Source organism: Galeopterus variegatus, unplaced genomic scaffold (genome assembly GCF_000696425.1).
Source record: "Galeopterus variegatus unplaced genomic scaffold, G_variegatus-3.0.2 Scaffold138, whole genome shotgun sequence".
Classification (NCBI taxonomy): domain Eukaryota; kingdom Metazoa; phylum Chordata; class Mammalia; order Dermoptera; family Cynocephalidae; genus Galeopterus; species Galeopterus variegatus.
The window spans coordinates 320383-344850 of NW_007726249.1; the positions used below are offsets into that span (position 1 = coordinate 320383).

The 24468-nt window shown below is 51.9% G+C and overlaps 2 protein-coding genes and 2 non-coding genes across 8 annotated transcripts in view; 2 read left to right on the forward strand and 2 right to left on the reverse strand.

Moving 5' to 3' along the window:
* The window catches only part of MFN2 (mitofusin 2), a 29486-nt gene extending 18542 nt beyond the window's left edge, over positions 1-10944 (reverse strand). The window contains exons 1-3 of one of the 5 annotated variants that reach the window (XM_008589728.1): positions 10735-10865; positions 9391-9525; positions 4625-4803 (exon numbers count right to left, since the gene is read on the reverse strand). In XM_008589728.1, coding sequence (XP_008587950.1) covers positions 4625-4799 — 175 coding nt within the window. In that variant the 5' untranslated portion in view covers positions 4800-4803; positions 9391-9525; positions 10735-10865. Of the gene's footprint in view, positions 1-4624; positions 4804-9390; positions 9548-10407; positions 10458-10734 lie in introns of those variants that run through there. The other 4 variants (XM_008589734.1, XM_008589740.1, XM_008589746.1 and 1 more) reach the window with 4 other exon arrangements.
* A 3270-nt stretch (positions 10945-14214) lies between these two features.
* Positions 14215-24468, reverse strand: part of PLOD1 (procollagen-lysine, 2-oxoglutarate 5-dioxygenase 1) — a 29959-nt gene continuing 19705 nt past the window's right edge. The window contains exons 17-25 of the mRNA XM_008589887.1: positions 23785-23889; positions 23040-23165; positions 22585-22726; positions 21561-21674; positions 20833-20898; positions 20091-20195; positions 18478-18624; positions 17425-17550; positions 14215-15106 (exon numbers count right to left, since the gene is read on the reverse strand). Coding sequence (XP_008588109.1) covers positions 14951-15106; positions 17425-17550; positions 18478-18624; positions 20091-20195; positions 20833-20898; positions 21561-21674; positions 22585-22726; positions 23040-23165; positions 23785-23889 — 1087 coding nt within the window. The 3' untranslated portion in view covers positions 14215-14950. The remainder of the gene's footprint in view (positions 15107-17424; positions 17551-18477; positions 18625-20090; positions 20196-20832; positions 20899-21560; positions 21675-22584; positions 22727-23039; positions 23166-23784; positions 23890-24468) is intronic.
* Positions 16752-16826, forward strand: TRNAT-GGU. The gene has a single exon. It is a non-coding gene; the product is annotated as a tRNA-Thr (tRNA).
* TRNAT-GGU lies at positions 17611-17685 on the forward strand. The gene has a single exon. It is a non-coding gene; the product is annotated as a tRNA-Thr (tRNA).

The following is a 24468-nucleotide window of genomic DNA, read 5'->3' on the forward strand; positions in this document are numbered from 1 at the left end:
ACATTTAACCCTTATATGGGCACCAGGGCATGGCCTTTGGAATGCCCCTTGGAGGAAACTGACTCTCAAGCATGTGGCAACATTTAAAAGCAACAGCCATAAGGCAGACAATCTCGTTATCTGCCCTTTATTGAACAGTCCCCAGGAGGGAACCATCCTCTCCCTGAGCTGGAGGAATCCCACACAGATCAGGATCACTCCAGCTCTTTCCCTTCCATTTAACCAATAGGGGAGGTGCCATGGATTGAATATCCCCCACAAACTCACTGAAGCTTCAGTTGTGTCCCCCAAAATTCCAGGTATTGGAAACTTGGCCCCTACTGTAACTGCTGAGGGTGGGAAATCCTATTACGGTAATTGAAAGGTGGGGCCTTGAAGAGGTGATTAGATTGTAGGACCATGCCATAGTGAATGGATTAATAATGGTGGTCAGGGGCGTGGTTCTGAAGACTAAAAGGACAGCACATGAGTGTCTCTCTCTCTGCTCTGCTATTTTCTGTCATGTGAGACCCCTGCATTGCTGTAAAGCCACCATCAAAGAAGACCCTCACCAGATGTGTTCCCTGGACTTTGGACTTTCCAGCCTCTGAAACTGTTAGCAATAAATTTCATTTTCTTACAAATCACCCAGTTCCAAGTATTTTGTTATAAGCAACAGAAAGGACTAATGCATAAAACTGGTACTAGAGAAGTGGGGTGTTGCTTACAACAAATACTTGAAAATGTGGACACGGCTTTAGAACTGGGTGTTGAGAGGCTAGAAGAATTTGGAGGAACGGAGTAGGAAAAGCCTAGTTCCTGGTGGGAGTTCAGAAGACAAGGAAACTAGGGAAAGTGTGGAACTTGGTGAGAAGGGACTTATTGGAAACTGAGGCAAAGATCATCCTCGCTATGAACTCGCAAGGAAATTGGCTGCATTCTGTTCATGCCCCAAAGTTTTAAGGAATGTGGGATTTCAGGATGCTGACCCAGGGATTTGGTGGAAGAAATTTCTAAGCAGCAAAGCATTAAGGAGGCTGCATGGCTACTTATAACAGCCTATGCTGAGTTATGGCATAAAAGGCATGACATAAAGCCAGAATTTATTATTAGAAGGAAAGGAGAGTGTAAAGATTTGGAAAATTTGCAGCCTGGCTATGTAGTAGAGAAGCAGAGAGTATTTTCAGAAGAAAAATGCAATGGTGCTAAGAAGATTAGTACAAAAGAAAGGGATTTCCATCAAGAGAAGGGGAAAAAGGCCCTGGAGGCATTGCAGAAGCCTCTGGGGCCAACCCTTCCATTACAGGCCCAGAGGCCTAGGGAGACAGAATGGTCTTCGGGAACAAGCCTGAGGCTGTTCAGGGCCACCTCATGAAACTGCTTCTAGCATCAGCATCCCAGCTGCTTTGGTTGCTCCAGCCATGGCTAAATTGGCCCCAGGCGTGGCTGGACCCGCAGCTTTAGAAAATACAAGCCAGAAGCTTTGGTGGTTCCCATGTGGTATTAGGTCTGCAGGTTCGCAGAATGCTACAGTTGTGGAGGCTTGGGAGCCTCCACCCCAATTTCAAAGGATGTATGGAAAAGTCTGGGGGCCCAGGAAGAGATTTATCACAGGGGCAGATTCACCGCATAGAGCCTTTACTAGAACAATGCCGAACAGAAACTTGGGGTAGGAGTTATAGCAGAGAAAACCCATCAGTGCCATGCCTAGTGGAGCCGTGAGAGCAGGACCACCATGGAGACCCCAGATCTGTAGAGCTACCAGCATGCAATGCCAACATGCAAGAGCTAAAGCATCACCTGAGACCAGGAAAGCCATAGTGCAGAGCTGCCTGAGGACATGGGGACACAACCCCCACCCAGTGTGCAGAGGATGTCAGACATGAAGTCAAGATACGTGATTCACCAGCTTTGAGATTTAATGTCTGTCCTGCTGGGTTTCAGATTTGTTTAGAACCTGTTACCCCTTTTTTGGCCTATTTCTCCCTTTTTGAATGGGAATATGTACCCTATGTTTGTCCCACCATTGCATCTAGGAAGTAGGTGACTTGTTTTGATTTCACAGAGGGGACTCTGGACTTTGGATCTCTGAGTTGAAACAAGTTAAGACTTTGGGGACAAAATGAATGTATGTGAAAAAGACATGAGTTTTGGGGGGCCTGAGGGCAGAATGCTTGGATTGAATGTCCCCTCCCAAACTCACTGAAGCCTCAATTGTGTTCTCCAAAGTTCCTGAAAGGTGGGGCCTTGAAGAGATGATTTGATTGTAGGACCATGCCACAGTGAATGGATTAATAATGTGGTCAGGGGCGTGGTTCTGAGGGCTTTAAAAGGAGAGCATGTAAAAGTCTCTCTCTGCTCTCCCATTTTCTGCCATGTGAGACCCCTGCATTGCTGTAAAGCCATCACCAAGACCCTCACCAGATGTGTTCTGTGGACTTTGGACTTTCCAGCCTCTGAAACTATAAGCAATACATTTTTTTCTTACAAATTACCCAGTTCCAAGTATTTTGTTATAAAAAACAGAAACATACTAATACAGGAGGTTTCACATTTTCACAAGAGGAGAAATCAAAACACCCATCGCATAAACACCTTCATTAAGTATGTGTTCATCCTCAGCATCATCTGAGTAAGTGACTCAGAGCATCTGAATAAGTGACCAGAGGATTAGTCTGTGCTCTGGAAGGGCAGAGGCCTGGTCTGCCCCTTCTCTGTATGCCCAGTGTCGGGCACAGGGTAGGCACACCAGAGCTACTGCTAAATAAACTGGTAATGAATTGGAATCTCTGAATCTCTGCAGAGAACTGGAATTGCATTTCTGCACAGACGAGAGCTATGGCTAAATAAACATATAAAGAATCGGAATAATTTCAACCACCAACCATACGACTTTAAAATTTAGATTTTTGGGAGTGGAAGCAGGTGGCTGCCGGAACAGGGATCCAAACCCTTGATCTTGGTGTTATAACACCATGCTCTAACCAACTGAGCTAACCAGCCAGCCCGAGTTTTTTAATTCAACAAATATTTAGGGGATACCTTCTCTTGCATCAACTACCATGCAAAGGGCAAGGCACAGATAGGAGAAGGAAACTGAACACAGTCTCTTTCTTTAAAGGGAACCTCATGGAGCAGCCTGGCATGTAAACAATGAGAAGCCACACTGCTCTAGTTATAAGCAGAATGGAGAGAAGGTAGCCCATTGAGTCAGGAGCTAAGCCCTGGGCCATCTCCTCTGAACGGCTAGGCTCTACAGACCAAAATCTGAAAATCCCTGGTGTTGGGAAAATATAGGAAAAATGGTCAGGGCCCCTCAGATGTTCAGAATCTTGCCAAGCATTTGATGTAAATAGGCATATGCACTCAGGTGTTCCTTGGCTATCGTCTAGAGTAATTGCGCATGTGCACCCAGGTGTCCTGGGTTATGGACTTAAGTATAATGATCAGTGACTGAGCCACAGTGCCTCCCAGTCCCGGGATGCCCCTACTGCTGCTGGAGGCTGCTGCTGCTGCTAGTGCCCCCAGGACCCTCTGTGGGGCCCCTGCCACTGCTGGACCTGTAAGCTGCAGCCGCTGAGGAAGCTGAGGACTGAGCTCATGTCATCTGCCAACAGCTCCTGGAATCTTTCCCAATTACCTAGCATGGACCTGCGTGTGAGGCGTCTGGGGACTCAGTCTGTACAATGGGTTTGGAGGGTCTAAGCCCTAGCTCTAACAACATAAATGGAAACCGTATAACTAAAATAATGAAACATTTTGGCTTTAGTTATGATTTACCTTACTTTACACCTGGTCTCACCTGAGCCCCTCTTTCACAAATCAGGAAACCAAGGACAGGTAAGACTCAGCCAATGGGTCTTCACACAGACAATCCTAGGACCTGGAGCCAAGGTGCCCTTCTAGAGAGAAAACCTGAGAAAATCAGCAGCTGGAGTTGGTGCTCAGACCGAGTGGGGCCCTGGGAACTAGGTCTTCTTTACTGACAGATGAGGGACTAGAGGCTGGGCTTAAATTAGTACTAGCAGAAAGGGCACAGATGATGCAAGTTTCCTATTCACAGTATTGTCACCAATCTAAAAATATCAAAGAGAGGGCACCCTAGTCAGGGATAACCAACACCCAGACAGTGCTGGTAGTAATGGCAGCCAGAACCAGGCCAGGGAAAACACATGGCTCTGAAGTTGAAGACACCTGGGTTTAAAGCCCAACTCTGCCACTTATAAGGTATAAGACAACTATCAAACCACGGGACTGGCTGGTTAGCTCACCTGGTTAGAGCATGGTACTGGTAACATCAAGGTCAAGAGTTCAGATCCCCCTACCAGCCAGCCACACCAAACAAACAAACATCCAATCTGCTTGCCTTTTGAATGGTGATAAGATTCACCTACCCCTCATGATTAAATGAAACAAAAAATATGTGGAATTGTTAAATGAATTCTTAAATGGTAGTTCACCTGTCTTTCCTGAGCTAATCTCCCCAGAACCCAATTCCAGATGATTCCGAGAAGACCAAAGCATCACTGAGGGTAACAACTCGTCTAGGCAGGAGTTCCCCAAGAGCAGGGCTGTACCTCCCTACTCCCAGATCCCACTATCTAAATATTGAAATGGATAAGCGTGGGTCAGGTGCTTGTCTCACCTTCGAGGAAGGTGGCGCTCTCCTGGATGTAGGCTCCCAGCTGCTCAAAAATGCCATTGATCTTCTTCTTGGCAGTGACAAAGTGCTTGAGTGGGGAAGCATTCACCTCAGCCATGTGTCTCTTATCCTTCTTAACTGTGACGATGGAGTTGCATCGAGAGAAGAGCAGGGACATTGCGCTGCGAGAGAAGACAATGTGAGTGAACCTAGGAACACCCACCTTGGGGCATTCTTCTAGGGGTTTGGCAGAGAATGGTGGGGAGAGCTAGGACCAGCTCTAGGTCACCAAGAATTTGGGGCTCTGCGGGACTAGATCAAGGAGTGGCGAGATAAGAACCAGCATCTTGAGAGTAAGAAGGGACCTCTCAGGACACTTAAGCCAGTCTCCCTGTCACACAGTGTGAGCACTCAGATGCCTGGAGCCAGGGGCCTGAGTTCAGGCCTACCACCTATTGAGTAGTGACAGGCCCTGTCTTCCCCAGCAGAGAGAGATGGGGAGGAATCGTGAGATGACACACAGAGAAACCCTCCTCTGGGTCTTAGACAGGAAAATGTGACAGAATCTGACTTATTTCCTATACATTGTCCACCTACGTAACAGCGTTGAATGGTGAAAGCAGTGGAAGCAAAGAGATGCTCAAGGCAGTGCCTCCCACCCCCATCCCTGGCCATTCTGCTGTCCAGGAGCCCAACGGCCCTAATTACCAACAGGATTTATTTGGGGGAAGGGAGGATGAAAAGGACAAGACAGTGTGATACTCAAGTGAAAGTACTTTTACAACTTATTCAAAAGATATTTACTGGTCTTTTAGTATAACCTACATGCACTGTAGAAAATTTGGAAACTAAAGGAAAAAAATCCATAACCTCATCATTTTGTGATAAGCACTATTAACGTTTCGTTTATTATCACAGTATTTTTGTGTGGCTCTCTCTTGCTCTCACTCAATCACACACATTGGTGTAACCTATTTTTTTCACATAGCAGTAACATGTCAGGGGCTAGGTGACTTGACTCCAAAGTCCTAGAGGTCCCTGGTCAAAGGTCAAAAGAGGCAGATATACCAGAGAAGATGGCACCTGGGTGTGGCTGGGAACCCCTGACCCCAAAAGTGGACCTTTGCCATGTCCCTCCTCATAGTTCCCACCACGAGAGCACTACTTCCCCAGCAGAGCCTCAGATCCTGGGAAGTCAAAGAGAAAAGGCCCCTCCAGGGAGGAGGGCAGCATGAGCAGCTGTGTGTGCCTGGCTCTGCCACTCTCTCCTCAGCCTCCGAATCAGTGTGACCAGCCCTCCAACCCAGCAGCACCTGACTTGCTCTAGCTGGGAAATGAGAGGTGTTGCTCATGAGCACACACAGGAAACTTCTAAACGGTGCCAAAGGGTGTGGAACAGGTCCTGAGAAGCAGAAAGAACATCTGGAAAAAGCACACGAAGACTGACTGCCAAAACTGGCTCTTAGGAACGTTATATCCCCAAGTGTGGATGGACAGACAGAGAGACCCACAGGGACATGAGCCCCACATGTGTTGCCCAAATCTACAAATTCTTCTGAAATGTTAATGATTCCTTAGGAGATGAGGGAAGGAAGTGACCCTATTTCCTTTCTACCTTCCTCCTCAGTATCACACCACAGCTATAAGTTTTCTCAGCATGGAGGCCATGTGTCAAGGGCTTAAGTACAAAAGACAGCACAACTCTGAGTAAGGGAATTGGAAATAAAATGGCACTCAGGCTCCTCCTCAGCAGAAAAGGAAAGTGCACTGCAGTCAGGCTTACCGTGGTCCAGAGGTACGACTCTTAGAGAAAAAGGGGATGTGGGCAGGCAGAGAGGAAAGCCACCCAAAAGGACAAGAAACAGGGTGTTGGGGCAGGACACAGGGCTGCACATGACAGACTCTGGATTAGGCAAAGCTGGGTTCAGATCGTGCTTGTACTATTTCCGGTGGTATAAACTTAAGCAAGTTATTTAGTCTCAGAACTTTGGTTTTTCCATGTGTACAAGAAAGATACCACATAAACTGCAAGACTAAAGATGACAATGCAAATAAGAGCTCAAAGGTAGCTTTACAAGTGATACAGCAACTACAACAACAAATTCTATCAGCAAGATCAAAAAACTCTTCCCACAAACACCCGGCCTTCAGGGAAGGGCAGAGGTAACTCCACCAACACACCCACTGCTCCCCCACCCAGTGTCATGGAGATCGAATAAACAGCTCTGCTCCAGGGAGGTACAGCAGTGCCCAGCTCCAGCAGTGACTTATTTGCAAAAAGCAAGTTCCCTGATATCCGCTGGACTTTTAGAAGCAGGCGCATTTAAGTTCTGGTCACTGTGTGCAAGCCCAAAGGATATGAAACCAAAAGCGTTAGTGTTCAGCAAGTGCAAGATTCAAAGGCACGCACACTAGCAAAAGCTTAGAGGTTACAAGGGCTGCTGGGCCCACGAGCTGCTTTGCTTCACCACTGTCCAGCCTGCAGCTTCAGGACCCAAATCCCCTGCAGAAAACCTGGCCCCAAGCCCTCCAAACTCTGATTCCGCTGGCTCTGCAAATTCCCAAGATGAGGCTCCATGTTTGTGTAACACATGCTGCTTTCTGCCTAGATCCCTGTTTCATTTTTCACCCATTTGGCATACTCCTATTGTCCTTCTAGACCCAGCTCAAGTGTCACCCCTCCATGAAGCCTTCCCTGACATCTCCATAGAGGATGTGCAACCTTACCAGACTTCTGTTTCTTTATCACATCCTGTGTTCCCGCCTAGGTTCTGAGCTTCTAGAGAGCCAGTCTTGACACAGAGCAGTAACCTCTTTCTATTATTACCTCCCTCCTCCAGGACTGTGAGATATGGGATGGGTAAGAGAATACCCCCTGCGGGGGTTCCATCACACACCGTCCATCCCTAGATACATAAATCCACTTCTTTTTGTTTTGTTTTTTGGCGGCTGGCCAGTATGGAGATCCAAACCCTCAACCCCACAAATCCAAGTATTTCTTAAAAAGCAGCTTTCGGCTAAGCATCTGCTTCTCAGTATCTGGAGCTCAGTGAGTCGAGAGTCAAACAAGTCTTTCAGATTCTGAAACTTAATTCTTCCAAAAAGCAAACTGGACATACATATGTGCACAAAAGGACTGAAATTGCAAAATACATGCACAGAAGACAAGACAGAGCCCCCACTATCTCAGGGCTTTGCCTGCTGGCTCCCTAATCTCCCAGAGTGGTGGGAGGCAGTGGAGTTCCTGTTCCTCCTCTAGAAAGCCCTGATAGTCCCTACTTCACCACAGGGCTCGCCGCAGGCATGCAGGGCCTGAGAGTCCAGCTTCAGTATCAGTTACACACCAAGCAGCACACTTTGAGCTTCTGTGACTGCCTCAAAGTCTCTTGAGATCATAGTTTCAGCACCATTTCTCAAAGTGTGGCCCACAGAAATCTAGTTACACCCAGTGTTCCACGTGAAAAGCATTCCATAGTAGAATCAATTTGTAAAACACCATATGCTACCATCCCCTCCACTGGAGCATGTGAGCATAGTAAAGGCTTTGGGAAGGAAGACCAATTTAACTGTATTTAATGCAGCACTTCACAAATTTTTTTTTTTTTTCAAAAAGATGACCAGTAAGGGGATCTTAACCCTTGACTTGGTGTTGTCAGCACCACGCTCAGCCAGTGAGCTAACCAGCCATCCCTATATGGGATCCGAACCCGTGGCCTTGGTGTTATCAGCACCGCACTCTCCCGAGTGAGCCACAGGCCGGCCCCAGCACTTCACAAATTTATTCAACGAAGAACCGATCCGAACCCGTGGCCTTGGTGTTATCAGCACCGCACTCTCCCGAGTGAGCCACAGGCCGGCCCCAGCACTTCACAAATTTATTCAACGAAGAACCGATCCGAACCCGTGGCCTTGGTGTTATCAGCACCGCACTCTCCCGAGTGAGCCACAGGCCGGCCCCAGCACTTCACAAATTTATTCAACGAAGAAACCCTTCTGTGTTATAGTCTTTAAAATCCCAAGGATCACACTTTAGGGAAAAGCACATTCATCCTGGTAGTCTCCTACTCTCACTCCAACAAAGTGCCAGGGGCACAGTATTAACAGACATTAACATAAGACCAGAAACAAGCCCAATTCTAAACCCCTGGTGATCAAAAGCTTTGCCTCAACCTAGGCTATTAGTTGAGAAGTATTAGGTATCTTGGGTGTGGGAATAGCAGTAGCAAAATTCACTGTAAGCTGTGTTTGGGTCCCAAGCAGTCCCTGAATCCACACCACCTCCTTACCCAGTTTTATGCAGAGCAACTCCTAGCAGAGAAAATAAAATGGATCCACGGATCGTCTGTTGGCACAACTGGAACAGAGGAGAAGCTGAGAAATTGAAACAAAACAGTGTACAGGATAAAGGAGGCAGAGTAGACTCTAAGAAGAGCTATGATAAGGAGCCAACTTCTGCTGGGCAGAAAGGGGGAGAAGAGCCAGCACAGCAGAGAAGAACAAACAAGGGAGACAGAGACTAATTCTTCACAGAGCCCAGGAGATTCCAGCCACTTTCTGAATTATCAGCCTTTACACGGTCTCTCCCAGTAGCCAGTGCAATCCTCAATGGAAGTAGAAAGGAGATACAGTAGTTTTTTTTCCAACACAGGTTGGAAAGCTCTGGCTCTATGCAAAGAGGACCTTGTCCAAGAGACCTGCCACCGGAGGGCCAGCAGAGCATGTCCCTTTCCACTCAATCCAGGTCGCCAGAAGTTGCAGCTACCACTTACTTTTTGGATGGTGAGAGATCTTCACAGGGTGGGCATCATGGACACTCTGGAGTCAAAGATGGAGAAGAATTTGAGTTCTCTGTCCTGTCTCAGGTTGAGGTTGGCTACTGATTGTGTTGACTCCACCAGTCCCAACTTATTGGAAAAGAAAAGGGAGCTGTCAACAGGTAGGGAAAAAAACTGATGTGCAAAACTTGTCTAATCAGGTTTTAAAGCAAAACAAACTTATCCCTGAGGGCAGCTTACTCATTGAGGTACTGGGGATCTGGGCTGGCATATGAAGAAGTGCCTTGGGGACAAACACAAGATCTACAGGTGTGAGGCCAATCCTCAATGTGCACAAACATGTGTTCAGCCATGTGCTGGATCCAGGCACCCCCGCAGGGCCCCTAGTAAAGGCATATCCAGAGGAGGGAGCCCAACCAGAACAAAGACTGGGTTTGAGGACTGCGGAAGTGCTGGCTAGAGATGGGCGGGGTGGAGGTGAGGAAGAGAAGTGAAATGGATTGAAAGTCAGTGAGTGCCAGCTGCTGTAAAGTATCTCTGTTCTCAACTCTAAAGGGAAAACAGAGGCTTGGAATACTTGGAAGATTTACAGACTGCCAGTCAAGTGGCCGGCTGGGAACTAAGATACCAGCTCTGTTTGACTCCAAAACTCACTTCTTTTCAGTTTTATGGAGCTGCCTTCCTCCCCACCCCGCCCCCACTTTAGTGGGGGGAAGGGGATAATCAGAGCCCTTTTCGGGATTAGAGAGAGAGAGAGAGATAACTGAGAATATAAAGAAACAGGGCAACTGCCTTCGTGCACCCAGACAGCTACTTATTCAGCATCTTCCTGTGTGCCTTCTGTGTGTGTGTTAGGGGCTAGGGTTAGGGATGGATAAGAAATAGCTCCTGCCCTCAAGGGTCTTATAGTTCTGAGCAAAGTCATACAAACAAGCAGACTTGCACGAGGGGGCAATAAGCGCCCGAAGTGAGGGCGGGCAGGGCGCTCCGAAGGTGAACGTGGGAACCTACCTATCACGCGCAGAGTAAATGCCGGCCAAATGAAGAGGACCGGGCGGAAAACGGGTAGAAGACGGGTGGAACGTGGCCGTGGAAGGTGGGAAGGCGGAGGCCGTGAGGAGCCTCAGGGGCCCCGACCCCCCAGTCCTCGGTCTGGGGTCCCGCGTTCCGCCCCCTCCTGTCAGGGCCGCGGAGCGCCCGGCGGCAAGACCCGAGCGTGGTGACGCCCACCTGACCGGATCTCCAACCCACGGGGCCCCAGCGTCCCACCGGCCCACGCCGGCCTGCGCAGGGCTCTCCGGGCCGGTCCCCGCCACCCCAGCGCGCTCGCCCTCTCACCTTCACCTTCCCGGCCTCGCGGCGGCCATCACACCCACGACGTCACCAACGAGCGCCAGCCCAGAGAGAGGCGGGAGGAGGAAGGGGATGCACCCGTCACCCGCAGCTCGGCCCGGGTGAGGTGTACTCCGAGCTCAGCCGGTTCGACTTTATTATCCCTTACGCCTCAGAAGTCCCGCGTCTCCGCGCCTCGAGAGGCGCCTCAGCGCGCTCGTTTACCGCGGGGCGTCCCAAGCCGATGACATCAGCCTCGGGCCTCGCGCTGCATTCTGGGGGCTGTAGTTCCGGTGGGCGGGGCGGGGCCTCGAGCTGTCAAGGGGCAAAAAACCAAGGGTGTGGATTAGATGTTCCGGCTCTTCTTTCGTTGGTTACCCCAGAGCGTGACCCCAGGGCCTCTGCCACCTCTGGAATCCAGATTTGCTCTTGGCAACTTTAGAGAAACCCTCTCCAGAGGATTATTAGGGTTTAGGGTGAACTGACTCAATTCAGGAAGACAGAGGCAAGCGTGGGCCTACCGCCCGCCCTTCAATTGCCTTTGAGGAGGTGAGAAGAGCAGCAACTTCGCATCAGGCTCCTACTAAGTGCCGGTCACGGCACCGGTAGCCAACATACAGCGTTTTATTCCATCTCCACGGCGGCCTCAGGAGGCTCAGGGGAGATCACCTAAACTCAGATGTCAGACCACTGGGCCCCTCATTATGTGCCAGGCACTGGGATACGGCAGTAAACAAGTTGCCTGCAGGACTCAGCCTCAGCAGGGAAAGCTCCAAGCCTGAGCTCTCCAATATGGTAGCCACCAGCCACGTGTGACTACTGAGCCTCTGAAATGCAGCTAGTGCAAATTGAAATGTGTTGTAGGACTTAGTACGAAAAAGAATGTAAACTCTCTCATTAATTTTTTAATATTGATGACGTGTTGGAGTGATAATATTTTGGATAAACTGAGTTAAAATATATTATCTAAATTAACTGCACCTGTTTCTTCTTGCTTTTTCAAATGTGGCTGCTAGAAAATTTAAAATTACTTAAGTGACTCACATTGGATTTCTACTGGATTACATTGCTTTATAACCATGGTAGAAAATTGCCACACATATCTCAAGAAGTAAATCATTATTACTCTAGTGGCTTATCAGTTTCCCGTGAGGTTGATCAGAGGGAGCTGTCCCACTCTCCCTACCCTCTGAGCAGCCTAGTGTCCTGAGAATCTGACTCTAGACTGTGGGCCCGCACTCAGTCCCTGCCTCGGGGTGTGGTCAGGCCTCTGTCTGGGATGTGGCACTCACTGGGGCCTCAGTTACTAGCTGGCTTGTACTGTTGCTATCTGATTGCTTCCTCCTCCACTCTCTCTGGCCTCCCCAAGGGGACTGTCAATTCTCTGAAGGCAGGAACTATGAATTCTATTTCCTTCCTCTTCTTTGACAGAATCTTGCCCAAGTTGGGTGGAGGTCTGGAGTTTCCTCCTTCTATCTCTCCGATCCATTCCCTCCTCTTCACTAAACCTCCCTGCAAGCCTTGGCCCAGGCCTTCGTCACTTGTCTTGACAGCCACAGGACCCTCTGAATCCATTCCCAGGCTTCTAGCCTTGCTCTCTGCCCAGCACTGGGTTTTCTCTCAGAAACACAGCTCCAAACTGTGAGGCCCTTGCTTCAACCCCCTCGATGACAAGACTCTCCCCAGTACTGCTGACCATGTTACTGGGAAGGGATGTAGGAAACTGTTCTTTTTTACATCACCTGTTCCTATTTTGATCGACTTTTTCATGATGGACACAAATTGTGTTCAATAAAAAGAAGGTAACAGTTAAAAACAACCATAAGACACACACAGACACACACTTACATGCTTGTGTATGCACAGACCAGCTCAAGAACCACCACCAAGAAACAGAGTAGCCATGGTGGCTTCTGTTTTGTTTTGGTTTGGTTTTTGGCAGCTGGCCAATAAGGAGATCCTTGGTGTTATCAACAATGTGCTCTAACCAACTGAACTAACTGGCCAGCTATGGTGGCTTCTGGAGAGAGGAACAGAGTGGCTGGGGATGAGGGATGAGAGAGAGCTTCAGATTTGCGGCGTTTGAATTTACCATGAGCCAATTTTAAAAACTAAAAAACTTAAAAATCTTTAAAAGGCATACACACAACCCTTAAATGACTCCAGTCACCTCCCAAACTCCATAGCATGGGAAAATAGGCCTTTACAATCTTACCCCACTCCCACCCCACAAACTCCAGCCAACCTGCAATTGCTGGATCTGGAATGTGCCTCTGCCTGTTGGAAACCTCCTCCCCTCCAAGGCCCAGATTAAATGGCATCCGCTATTAGGCTTTCTCAGCCTCGGCACTGCTGACGTTTTGGGCTGGGTAGCTCTTTTTTTGGTGGGGGGAGCTGTCTTGTGCATTGTAGGATGTTTAGGATCATCCCTGGCCTCCACATACTAGATGCTGGTAGTGTTCTCTCCTCCCCAGTTGCGACAACCAAAAACTGTTTCAGACGTTGCCACATGTTCCCTGGGGGATGAAGTCACCCTCAGTTGAGGAGCACTGAGTTCCATAAGCCAGCTGCCCCCTCAGCTGCCACCCTACTTTGTTCTTACAGCCATTGGGGCATTTATGACAGAGTCTATGGTGAACTGCATTGGTTCTTTCTGTCCCCACTGCTGACTACGAGTGCCTCGGGCAGGAATCAGATTTCTTCCATCACTGAGATCATATTCAAATCCCTTTCCCTACCACTTACTTGCTGTGTGAACTTAGGCCAATCACTTGGCCTTTGAGCCTTCCTTTCCTCATCTCTAAAAAGGAAATCATAGCCCCTACCCAGAGGGCTATGTGATGAGTGGCTGACATGCAAATGCCCAGCCCCCAGCAAGGGATGGATAGATGTTAACTCTTATTAATAAATGTCCCGAAGTGTGGGCCGGCCCGGTGGCTCACTCGGGAGAGTGCGGTGCTGATAACACCAAGGCCCCGGGTTCGGATCCCATATAGGGATGGCCGGTTCGCTCACTGGCTGAGCGTGGTGCTGACAACACCAAGTCAAGGGTTAAGATCCCCTTACCGGTCATCTTTTAAAAAAAATAAAAAATAAAAAATAAATAAGTGTCCCGAAGTGTAATCAGCGCCACCAGAAGAGTCTGTCCAGGGTATGGCGAGGGCCATCAGAAGCACCAGAAGTTCTTCCCTGCTCTCGATTGCAGGAAGGGTGGTCAGTAAAGGCTTCAGAGAGGAGGTGACGCCTGGTGCGGGTCTTGACATATGAAGAAGCATGCCCCAGACAGCCAGTGCCTGGCTCACAGTAAGTGTTTGTGGAATATACAAATGACACAGAGATCACATAGAACTGGGTTTGGAGAACAGAAGTCACCGAGTCTGCTGACACAGACTTTCTTAACTACCAATCAAGGGCTCTTAAAACTTCTCCCTGCAGACACTCGCTCAGACACGTGCACACTCGTCCGCCCTAAGCATCTCCCACTCAGTGGTTTGAATGACCTTTAATTGAAAATCTCCTGTTTTTGACTGTCTGTCCCTCTCTGTGGAGGCATCCAGGACAGGGTGACCCTGTGCAGCGTGTGGACGTGCCACTCCCTCCCCCCCAGCAAGGGTCAAGTAGAGGACAGAGCTGTGGCACAGATGGCTTTCCTGTCTCCCAGGAGGTTTTCTGAGTCACTGCTTCCAGAGGACAATGGTTTTCTGTCATGACAGGAGGCACAGAGGATGGCACTTTGGCGGTCCCAGGCTCAGGGTGGGAACTCAAGTCTGATCCAAGTCTCTGTGTGTACCCCAAAACTTGAAGCTGAAGTCCCTGGAGCTGCAGCTCGGCGTGGGAGAAGCCCTGAGCTGTGGCTTCTTGCCCCTAGAGTCTCTCTGGCAGCTCAGGCAAGCCCCTGCTCTACTCAAGTCTCGCCCCACAGAAGAAGTAGAGGAAGGGGGACTCATTTTTTTTCAGGAAGACAGGGACAAGGAGTTCCTACAAAGCAGGGAAGTGAACAGTGTCTCCTGGGGTGGGTCCAGAGCACCACGCAAAGCCCCAGCCACGGGAGTGTGGTCTGCGCCACGCCTGCTGCCCAGTCTCTCCAATGGGCAGCTCCAAGAGCAGAGGGGAGTCAGGAGCCTGGAGGCTGGACACGGCTCCCTGGACCCCGAGGCCCTGAGGCTGCTGGGCAGTGGTTGTCGGCAAAGAGGAAAGGTCCGAGGGGGCTGGGCCTGGCCAGTTAGGGATCGACAAAGGAGACGGCGATGTAGCGGGTGCCTTTGGTGGTGGGAAGCCCCTCGTGGTAATGTGTGAGCCGCCCGGGGTGCATGAGGGTCCAGCCCTTCCTCGGGGCTCGGATGGAGCAGTTGTAGCGCAGGAACCGACAGCCCCCGCCCTGGGAGACAGAAGCGGCACTGTCCAAAGAGGAAATCAGGCCCTTTCCCCACTGCCCCGTCTGTTCCGTGTTCTCTACTCTCCCATTTATCCCGCCGCAGCCAAGCCGCCCTCAGCCCAGCTGGCCTGGGGATGCCTGGCGGGGAGACAGCCACAGCTGCCTAAGGAAGACACTAAGTGGAGTAAGTGATCAAGAGCTCTGGCCTTGGAGTCAGGCAGCCCTGGACCAATGTCACCTCCATGCTTTACTCACTTTGCGACCAACCTGAGCCTCAGTTTCCCCTTCTGTAAAATGCAGGTTAAACTGCACAGGGTTGTGAGAATTAAATGAGATGATACAAATAAGAGCTTAGAGCCAAGTTTCCAAACCTCTCTGTGTGTTCCCTGACAGAGCAGTGACATAGTTGTCATTCCCTGACATAGTTGTGATGATTAAAAATGTCTCCAGGTAGGGCCGGCCTGTGGCTCACTCAGGAGAGTGCGGTGCTGATAACACCAAGGCCATGGGTTTGGATCTCTATATAGCGATGGCCGGTTCGCTCACTGGGAGAGCATGGTGCTGACAACACCAAGTCAAGGGTTAAGATCCCCTTACCGGTCATCTTTTTTTCTTAAAAAAAAAAAGTCTCTAGGCATTGGCAATGTTCCTTGGGGGGAAAAGTTGAGAACCCCTGGCTTTGGACAATGCCCGATACACTGTAAGATTTCAAAAAAGTATAGCTGTTTTTATGGGTATCCTTCACAGTGCCTAGCCCAGGGCCAAGTCCAAAAAAATTCTTAAAAAATAGTAGCTTAAGAACTGAATGAATGAGTGACTCCCTTAGCAGGACGCACCTGGAGGCCTCCCTTGGCCCTGAGGCCCCCAGAACTGCTCGCTCCCCACTCTGCTATCTTCCTGGTTTCCCGCTCTTGTCTCCAGCCACAAGCCTGTGTCCCACACCTAGACTAATACCACCCCCTGCCACTCCCAAAGCAGACTTCTTTCTTCCAATGAGGACAACCCCAACCTCCTTATTACTAATAGCCATCGTTCCCTTACCTACTGTGGTTCCGTGTAAGCAATTACCCATGACCTCATTTAATTCTCACAACAACCCTATGGAGGATAATCAAAGTTTTCCCATGTAAGGTATGAGGAAACAGAGAGGGGCCAGGAAACATGCCTGAGGCCACAGAGCTGACAAGGTGGGAGGCAGGACCCACCGCCAGGCAGCCTGAGCCCAGACCTCCCAAAGTGCATGCACTGTGGTTTCTAAAGCCCCCTCCCTCCCACCAAATTGTGCCTTGAACCCACCCCTTCTAGGAAGCCCTCCCCATGGACCTGGCACCCTTTCTCTCCTGTTCTCTGGTGCTGTTGTGCTCTGGGCCCCTCTGCCTCAACCACCCTGCCAGCTGCTCACCAGCCAGCCCTCCTGCGTCCCACTTGCCTGTCCCCTGGGTCCCAGGTGGCCCCTGCTCACCTCGTAATCCACCCCAACCCGGTTCAGGGCGATGTTGATGGTGAAGGTGGAGGCGTCATGGTGCGGCATCAGCGAGGGCTGCTCATCAGGCTTGTAGCGGACAACAAAGGCCAGGTCGAACTGGGCCTGGGCCAAGGCACAGGGCAAGAGAACTGGAGTTAGTCAAGAGAAGCCGCCGAAGGGGCTGGCCGGTTAGCTCAGTTGGTTAGAGTGTGGTGCTGGTAACGCCAACATCAAGGGTTCGGATCCCCGTACCAGCCAGCTGCCAAGAAAAAAAAAAAAGACAGAGAGAGAGAGAGAGAGAGAGAGGGCACAGAAGGCCAGGAGTACAGGCCAGGAAGGCAGGGGGATTCAGACGGGCCCCTCATCCAATCTGCTGGAATGTCAGCTCCCAGAGGGCAGGTTTAACAGCATGCCCTCCAGTGGCTGGCACAGAAAACGTTCTCAATAAAAATGTAGGGAGGCAGCAAGAGAAGGAGGGATGGAGGGAAGAGAAAGGAAGGAAGGAAGGGGTAGGAGGGAAGGAAGGAAGGAGGGAGGGAGAAATGAATCTGACCCTCACAACCCTTTTCAGGGACTATCTAGGCTGCTGATTCCTTGAGGGCAGGGCCCAGACACACCCAGAGCAGGTGTCTGGAGAAACCACGTGAACAAGGAAGTGACCGAGGGAGGGAGCAAGTCCAGGCGACAGAGAACTCACGCACGATGACGATGATGGCGCTAGAGAGAGGCTGAGGGGAGGAATGGGCGTGCTGGCCAGCTAGGCGGGGGAGCTTCTGCTGTGGGCTGGGGACCTCACCAGCCAGCCCTCCTGCGTCCCACTTGCCTGTCCCCTGGGTCCCAGGTGGCCCCTGCTCACCTCGTAATCCACCCCAACCCGGTTCAGGGCGATGTTGATGGTGAAGGTGGAGGCGTCATGGTGCGGCATCAGCGAGGGCTGCTCATCAGGCTTGTAGCGGACAACAAAGGCCAGGTCGAACTGGGCCTGGGCCAAGGCACAGGGCAAGAGAACTGGAGTTAGTCAAGAGAAGCCGCCGAAGGGGCTGGCCGGTTAGCTCAGTTGGTTAGAGTGTGGTGCTGGTAACGCCAACATCAAGGGTTCGGATCCCCGTACCAGCCAGCTGCCAAGAAAAAAAAAAAAGACAGAGAGAGAGAGAGAGAGAGAGAGGGCACAGAAGGCCAGGAGTACAGGCCAGGAAGGCAGGGGGATTCAGACGGGCCCCTCATCCAATCTGCTGGAATGTCAGCTCCCAGAGGGCAGGTTTAACAGCATGCCCTCCAGTGGCTGGCACAGAAAACGTTCTCAATAAAAATGTAGGGAGGCAGCAAGAGAAGGAGGGATGGAGGGAAGAGAAAGGAAGGAAGGAAGGGGTAGGAGGGAAGGAAGGAAGGAGGGAGGGAGAAATGAATCTGACCCTCACAACCCTTTTCAGGGACTATCTAGGCTGCTGATTCCTTGAGGGCAGGGCCCAGACACACCCAGAGCAGGTGTCTGGAGAAACCACGTGAACAAGGAAGTGACCGAGGGAGGGAGCAAGTCCAGGCGACAGAGGACCCACGCACGATGACGATGATGGCGCTAGAGAGAGGCTGAGGGGAGGAATGGGCGTGCTGGCCAGCTAGGCAGGGGGCTTCTGCTGTGGGCTGGTGACGAGCCACTGAGGCAGGGCTTGATGACTTGGAGGAATGATTCTAAACAGGTGAGCTCAGGGGCTGGAGAAATAGTGTCCTCCGGGGACCCTAGGCCCGGCCTCCCAGGCCCCGCCTCCCTGCCTGATGTTGGGGGAGACCCCTGTCCTCCCTGGGGACCATATATCTAGGCCTCTTCCCAAAGCTGGGAACTCTTTCCCCCAACCCCTCCCAGCCACCCCACTCCCTGCCCTCATCCTGGCAGCACCCCAGGCATGCCCACCCTGGTGTAGTAGCCGGGGTAGAGCTTCTCCGTCACAGGGGCAATGTACTCCACTAGGAACTTGTGCCACTCCCTCTCAAAGTTGATCTGGTTCATGTGGATGTCAATGGTTGGCACGTTTTCGTAGCCACCCTGGATGCGGCTGTCCTGGAAAAGACCAAAGAGAGTGTGGGAGGCAGAATTTAGGCTGACCAGTTAGCTCAGTTGGTTAGAATGCCACCTTGTAACACCAAGGTCAAGGGTTCAGATCCTGTATTGGCCAGCTGCCAAAAAAAAACAGAATTCTAGAATAGCCTCTCCAGATCCCCCTACCCTGATTTCCAGATTCTGTCTAACCTCCTCCCATTGACCTGGAAATATGAGGGGACTAGGTTACATTTCATGCAAAAGTGAAGGGGTTTACAGATGTTATTAAGGTCCCTAATCAGAGGACTCTGGGTTAATTAATGACGGGTTATTCTGAATGGGCCTGACCTACTGGGTGAGCCTTTTGAAGGAGGATCCTGAAGAGAGACTCTGTCTCCTGCTGGCCTTGAAGAAGCAAGCTGCTTTAAGTTCTACAGCTGTGGGGAAATAAATTCTGCCACCCGAACCTCAGATGAGATCCCAATCCCATGTGACACCTTGATTACAGCCTTGTGAGATCCGGGGCAGAAGATACAGTTAAATTGTGCCAGGACTCTTGACCCTCCGAAACCAAGAGATAATACATGAGTGTTGTTTTAAGCTGCTAAACTTGTGGTAATTTGTTGCAGAGCACAGAAAGTTAGTGCAGAGGGCCTTAGGTTAGCGAGGGCACTGGAGTTCAAGTGCTGGCCCTGTCGCTGCAGCTCAAGGGCTAGCCAGACCCCGGAACTGGCTCTCCCAGCTACCGGGTTCAGGAGATTAGCTCAGCCACCAAAGCACGTGGATTAGGCAGGTAACCAGAACCACAGGTTAGCCCAGCTGCCAGGTCAAAGGTTAGCCCAGTCTCTGAAGCACACAGGGTCTCCTGTGCCAGGGTCTTGTGTGCCTTTAAAAATGATGCCTGAACTTTTCAAGATGAGCGCAGCTATGGGATTCCTTCCTCAGGGAACACACAGCCTCTCCCATCCACATGCCACCTGTTTCTGATGAACTTGGTCCTGATATCACTTCCTAATGCCCCTCATCCCACATTTGCTCATTCCCACCCGTGTCGCACACACGTCTGGGGAAGGAAGCGAGAGCATTCTCAAAACAAAACAAGAACTGAAAACCTAGCAGCTTCTGGTTAAGGCAGCTCAAAGTCACACAGTGGCAATGACAGCTTGGGGGACCCACACTCCATTTCCAGTTTCTCAATCTCTCTACTCCTAACTGCCTGCAGGCACCCCTGCCAGCACCCCGTGTCCAGAGTCCCAGAGAGGTCGGCCAGCTTGCCAGAAGAGCCCAGAAAGCAGGCATGGGAGGAGGGGTGGCCTCCTGCAGCCCAGCCCAGGCGTCTGGTGCCCCCACCTTGTTATCGCCCAGAGACCACTGGCCGAAGTGCTCCATCTCCTCCACCAGCTCATCACAGGCTGCCTCCGTGAAGATGGGGAACCAGTAAGAGGGGTGGCCTCCTGCAGCCCAGCCCAGGCGTCTGGTGCCCCCACCTTGTTATCGCCCAGAGACCACTGGCCAAAGTGCTCCATCTCCTCCACCAGCTCATCACAGGCTGCCTCCGTGAAGATGGGGAACCAGTAGACATCTGGGCAAGGCTGGGGAGAGCAGGGCCTCAGTCACAAGGGTCCAGAGCGGCATCCTCCCCACTCTGCAGAACCCACTGCAGGGCCCCTTGAGGGGTCTATGCCCTGTCCCACGACCCCTCTGTGAGCCTTCTGAGTGTCCTCGAGGAGCAGGGGCTCAGTTGATGCTGGACAGACTGAGTGAGCTGCTGAAAGGAGAAGGAGGCAGAGCTCGGAAACAGACTCTCTCAGCAGAGTCCACGCGGCTCCCAGCTCCAGGGCCAGGAAGGGGACGTGCACATCCAGGGAGCAGAGGCCCGCAGGCTCCGGAGGAAGCAGACGGCTACCGAGCAGAGAGAAGCCCAGTCCTCGCTCCTGGCCCAGGCCATGGTCCACAGTAGAGATCACATTCCAGGATGTTTTCCTCTGTCCTGCCTGGGCCAGGGAAGAGGCCTAAGGCCCCCAGGCCCCTGCAGGCTCCAGCTGGAAAGTGCCAACGGGGGGAAGGGGCCTTCCCACTGCCTATTTCTCTCGCCTCAAGCACTGCCAGAGCAGACAGAAAGGTGCCTCCCCCAGGTCAGCTAGTATTGTTCCTCTGCCCTGTTCCCTGCAGCAAGCATGGGGTGTGGACCCCGTAGCGTTCTTCCCGGGGGGTGCCCACCGTCCTTACCATCTCCACCAGCTTCCCTGCCAGGGCCTTGGTGTAGTTCTCGTGGATGTACTTCTCCTTCCAGTCCTGCGGGGAGGGGGAGGCAGGCTGGGTCCTCAGGCCTGGCCCTGGCTGGCTGGGGCTTACCCCATGGGATGCTCCAAGAGGGGGCTCCTCCCCACAGGCCCCTTGAAATGTGACTGAATGTGTACATGCCTGGGGGAGGTGGTATTCGCCTGTGCCCGCTGGGTGCATGTATGTTGTCTGGGTGCACAAGTGTGCCCGCAGGAGCTGGTGTTCGCACACGTACGTACACATGTGTGCCTGTGTGGACATGTCTGTGTGCAGGTATGTGCATATGCCCACATCATCTGCAAACTCTCCATGTCCAGGAACATTGTCACAACTGTCTCCTCCTCAGAGACAAGACAGTCTGGGATAGTAGACCCATTTTAAAGCTAAGATAACTGAGGCCCCAAAAGTTGAGAGGTCAACTAAGTCACAGCTGACAGCGCAAACCCAGGTTTCCGACTCCAGGTATCTCTTCCACTAGATGGCACTGCCTCTCAGGGGACCCTACTCTCCCTACCCAAATCCTGCCCTATAAGCCCCCTGGTGTGGAGGGAAGGAGGAAAGTGGCCCACAAGAGTCCCAGCTGTTGTGAGGCTCTGAGAGGCAGATGCCTCAGGCCCCAGGATCTCTGGGATCCCTTCCACTCCCAGCCCCTGCCCGCCTACCCTGGGCCTCACCTCGGGATTGCTGAACACCTCCCAGAGGTCATTGTGGAGGTGCGTGGTCTGGTAACTGTCCAGGGAGAGCAGGTGGCCAAAGGAGTGCCGGTTGGTCAGGAACATGAACACATCCTGGGGAGAGCAGGCCCGATGGAAGACACCTGCCCTCCCTCCCTGTCCCCTGCACACTGCAGGAAGGGCAGCAGTGCAGCCTCCTCTGCCCACCGGATTGCGGTTCACAAGATCAGGGACCAGGTGTGGGTCACCCCTATGTCCTCAGCGCCCAGCCTAGGCCTGACCCTGGGGACTCAATCAGGGAAAGCTTCCTGGAGGACTCACTGGGGAATGAAAGAGCAAAGCCATAACAGAAAAGGGCCACATTCTAACCTAAAGTTTTGGTCACAGGGGAAAACTTCATGCTGTCACATTAAAAAAAAAAAATCCCATTGGGCTGACCGGTTAGCTCAGTGGGTCAGACAGTGTGGTGCTGATAACACCAAGGTCAGGTGTCAATCCCTGTATCAGCCAGCCGCCAAAAAAAAAATCACAAAAAAATACAGGCGGGGTGCAGAGAAAGGGCGAGGCATCTCTTGGGCACATTACTTGGAGCTATATTTAGATGGCAAGTTTAGTTTTCTTTAGGTTATGTCAAAAATATAAATAAAATAGATGGTGTGAAAACCAATCACAAAAAAATACAGGCGGGGTGCAGAGAAAGGGCGAGGCATCTCTTGGGCACATTACTTGGAGCTATATTTAGACGGCAAGTTTAGTTTTCTTTAGGTTATGTCAAAAATATAAATAAAATAGATGGTGTGAAAACCGGGTCTGCTAAAACAGTCCCCACAGGCCCCTGAGGACCAGCCCTCATGCCCAGTGCTCCACGTGCCTCCACCAGGCCCTGGCGGTCTCTGGGCAGCTCCATTGGAATCTCAGAAGCCCCCCAGCCTGAGATGATAAGGTCGCCCACCATGCGGTCACAGCTGGAGGCCCACCTTCCCCAGTAATAAGGCCTCCTGTGACTGCCCAGCCCCCTGCTGACCTGCTGCCGGACATTGGCACAAAAGGCCATGTCGGGGTCCAGCTTGCTGTGGTGGAACAGGTCTGTGGGCTGCAGCTCAGCCCGCAAGGCACTGCCCTTGATCAAGTAGATATTTGAGATGTAGGGCACATTCCAGACGCCACTAAGGAAGAAAAAGGAAGATGGAGGGTGGGGTCACAGGCTGGCAATGAGGGGTCATAGGCTGGGGGTCTGGGGCCAGGAGGAGGGGGAGGTCACAGGCTGGGAGGGCACAATAGTGCTGATTTGATCCCCTCACCCTGGGCATGTGGGCCCAGGCCAACTGTCAGGAAGTCCTTCTGTGTGTCTGACTGCAGTCTTTCTTCCTTGAGGCTCAGCAGAAATTTGAGGGTAACAAGGACAGGACTACTGGGGAAGGAGGTGTAAGCCCAGGAGGAAGCCAGATGAAGGTGCCCCCTGCACCCTCAGGTACTCACACACGCCGCCCCTGCACAATGTCCACATAGTCCTCGGAGCGAGCATAGTAGCCATCAGCACTCAGCGCCCCCCAGAAGTTCGACCACAGCCTCCCGTGGCGGGTCATCAGCGGGGCGATGACGTTCCTGAGGAGGGCAGCGTCTTAGTGGGAGTCGCTCTACCCGCTGGGAGTGGAAGGCAGACCTGCCCAGGGATGGGGAAGGCGGGCAGTGCCCTTCAGCCTGCACGCAGCCATCTCCAAGCACCTCACTTGGATGACAGCAGAGGTTCCACCACAGGGACCACAGCACCTTCCGCTCCTGCTGGGCTGCTCCCTGGCATCTCTGGCACATCCCTGGTCATCTGCTTTCTTGTCTCCAGACCTTTGCCTATGCCAGGCCCTGTGCCCAGAGTATCCTTCCCTGGCCATCCTTTGACCATCTCCCCTGACTAAGCCAGGCTCCACAGGCCTCTTAAGAGTCTCTGTCACCAGGTCAGTGTCCTGCCCCCACATCCGGAGACACCGTTGACTCTGCAAGCTGCGCAGGGCACGGCTCCTCTGGGACCTGCTCCCCACGCCCCACCCCAGGCAGCCACGAGCAGAAGGTGCCATTCCCTATCAGAACCCAGAGTTGCCAGGCTGGGGGTCCCACAGCCCAGGGTGATAGGTGAGGCCAAGGAGGGGGAGGGAGAGAAAGGCAAGGGGGAGCTCCCACCCTGGGCCCAGACCAGTCATGCGCAGTGCGGGGCCCACCCTCGGCTCACTTGTTCTGCTCGATCAGCAGCCGCAGGCTGTCGGGCTCAGTCAGGGCCACGGCGGCATCCAGGCTGAAGTAGTAGGTACAGCTGCGGTCCTGTCGGCACAGGTCTCTGCAAGGAAGAGGATGCAGGGTCGGTGGGGCTCATCCTGGAGCTACCCGTCAGCTGCCCACTTCTGCAACCACGATCAGCCAACGGGCCTCAGAGGAGTCACACCAGCCCTAGTGCACGTTGCGACCAGCACCATCAAAGGTCCCTCCCGACTCTAAGACCCCAACTCCAGGCTACTGAGCTCTCAAAACAAGGGCCCAGACCTCCTGAAAACCCTGGTATTGGGGAGAGCACAGCCCACCAGACAGGCTCCCACACTGCCCGGAGTGGGGGCTAAACTGGTGCTGACTTCTGGCAGGGCACTTTGGTAACTTATATCAAAAGCCTTAAAAATTTATGTTTTTTGTTTCCCTAGTCCAGGGCTCAGCAAACTATGGCCCACGGTCCAAATCGTCCCACTGCCTGGTTTTGTATGGCCAGTGAACAAACAATGGTTTTACGTTTTTAAGTGGTTGGGGGGAAAAAATCAAAAAGAAGAACATGTGAAAATTACATGAAGATCAAACTTCAGTGTCCATAAATAAAATCCTGCTGGGACATGGCCACACTCGCTCATTTACATAACATCTGGGCCTGCTC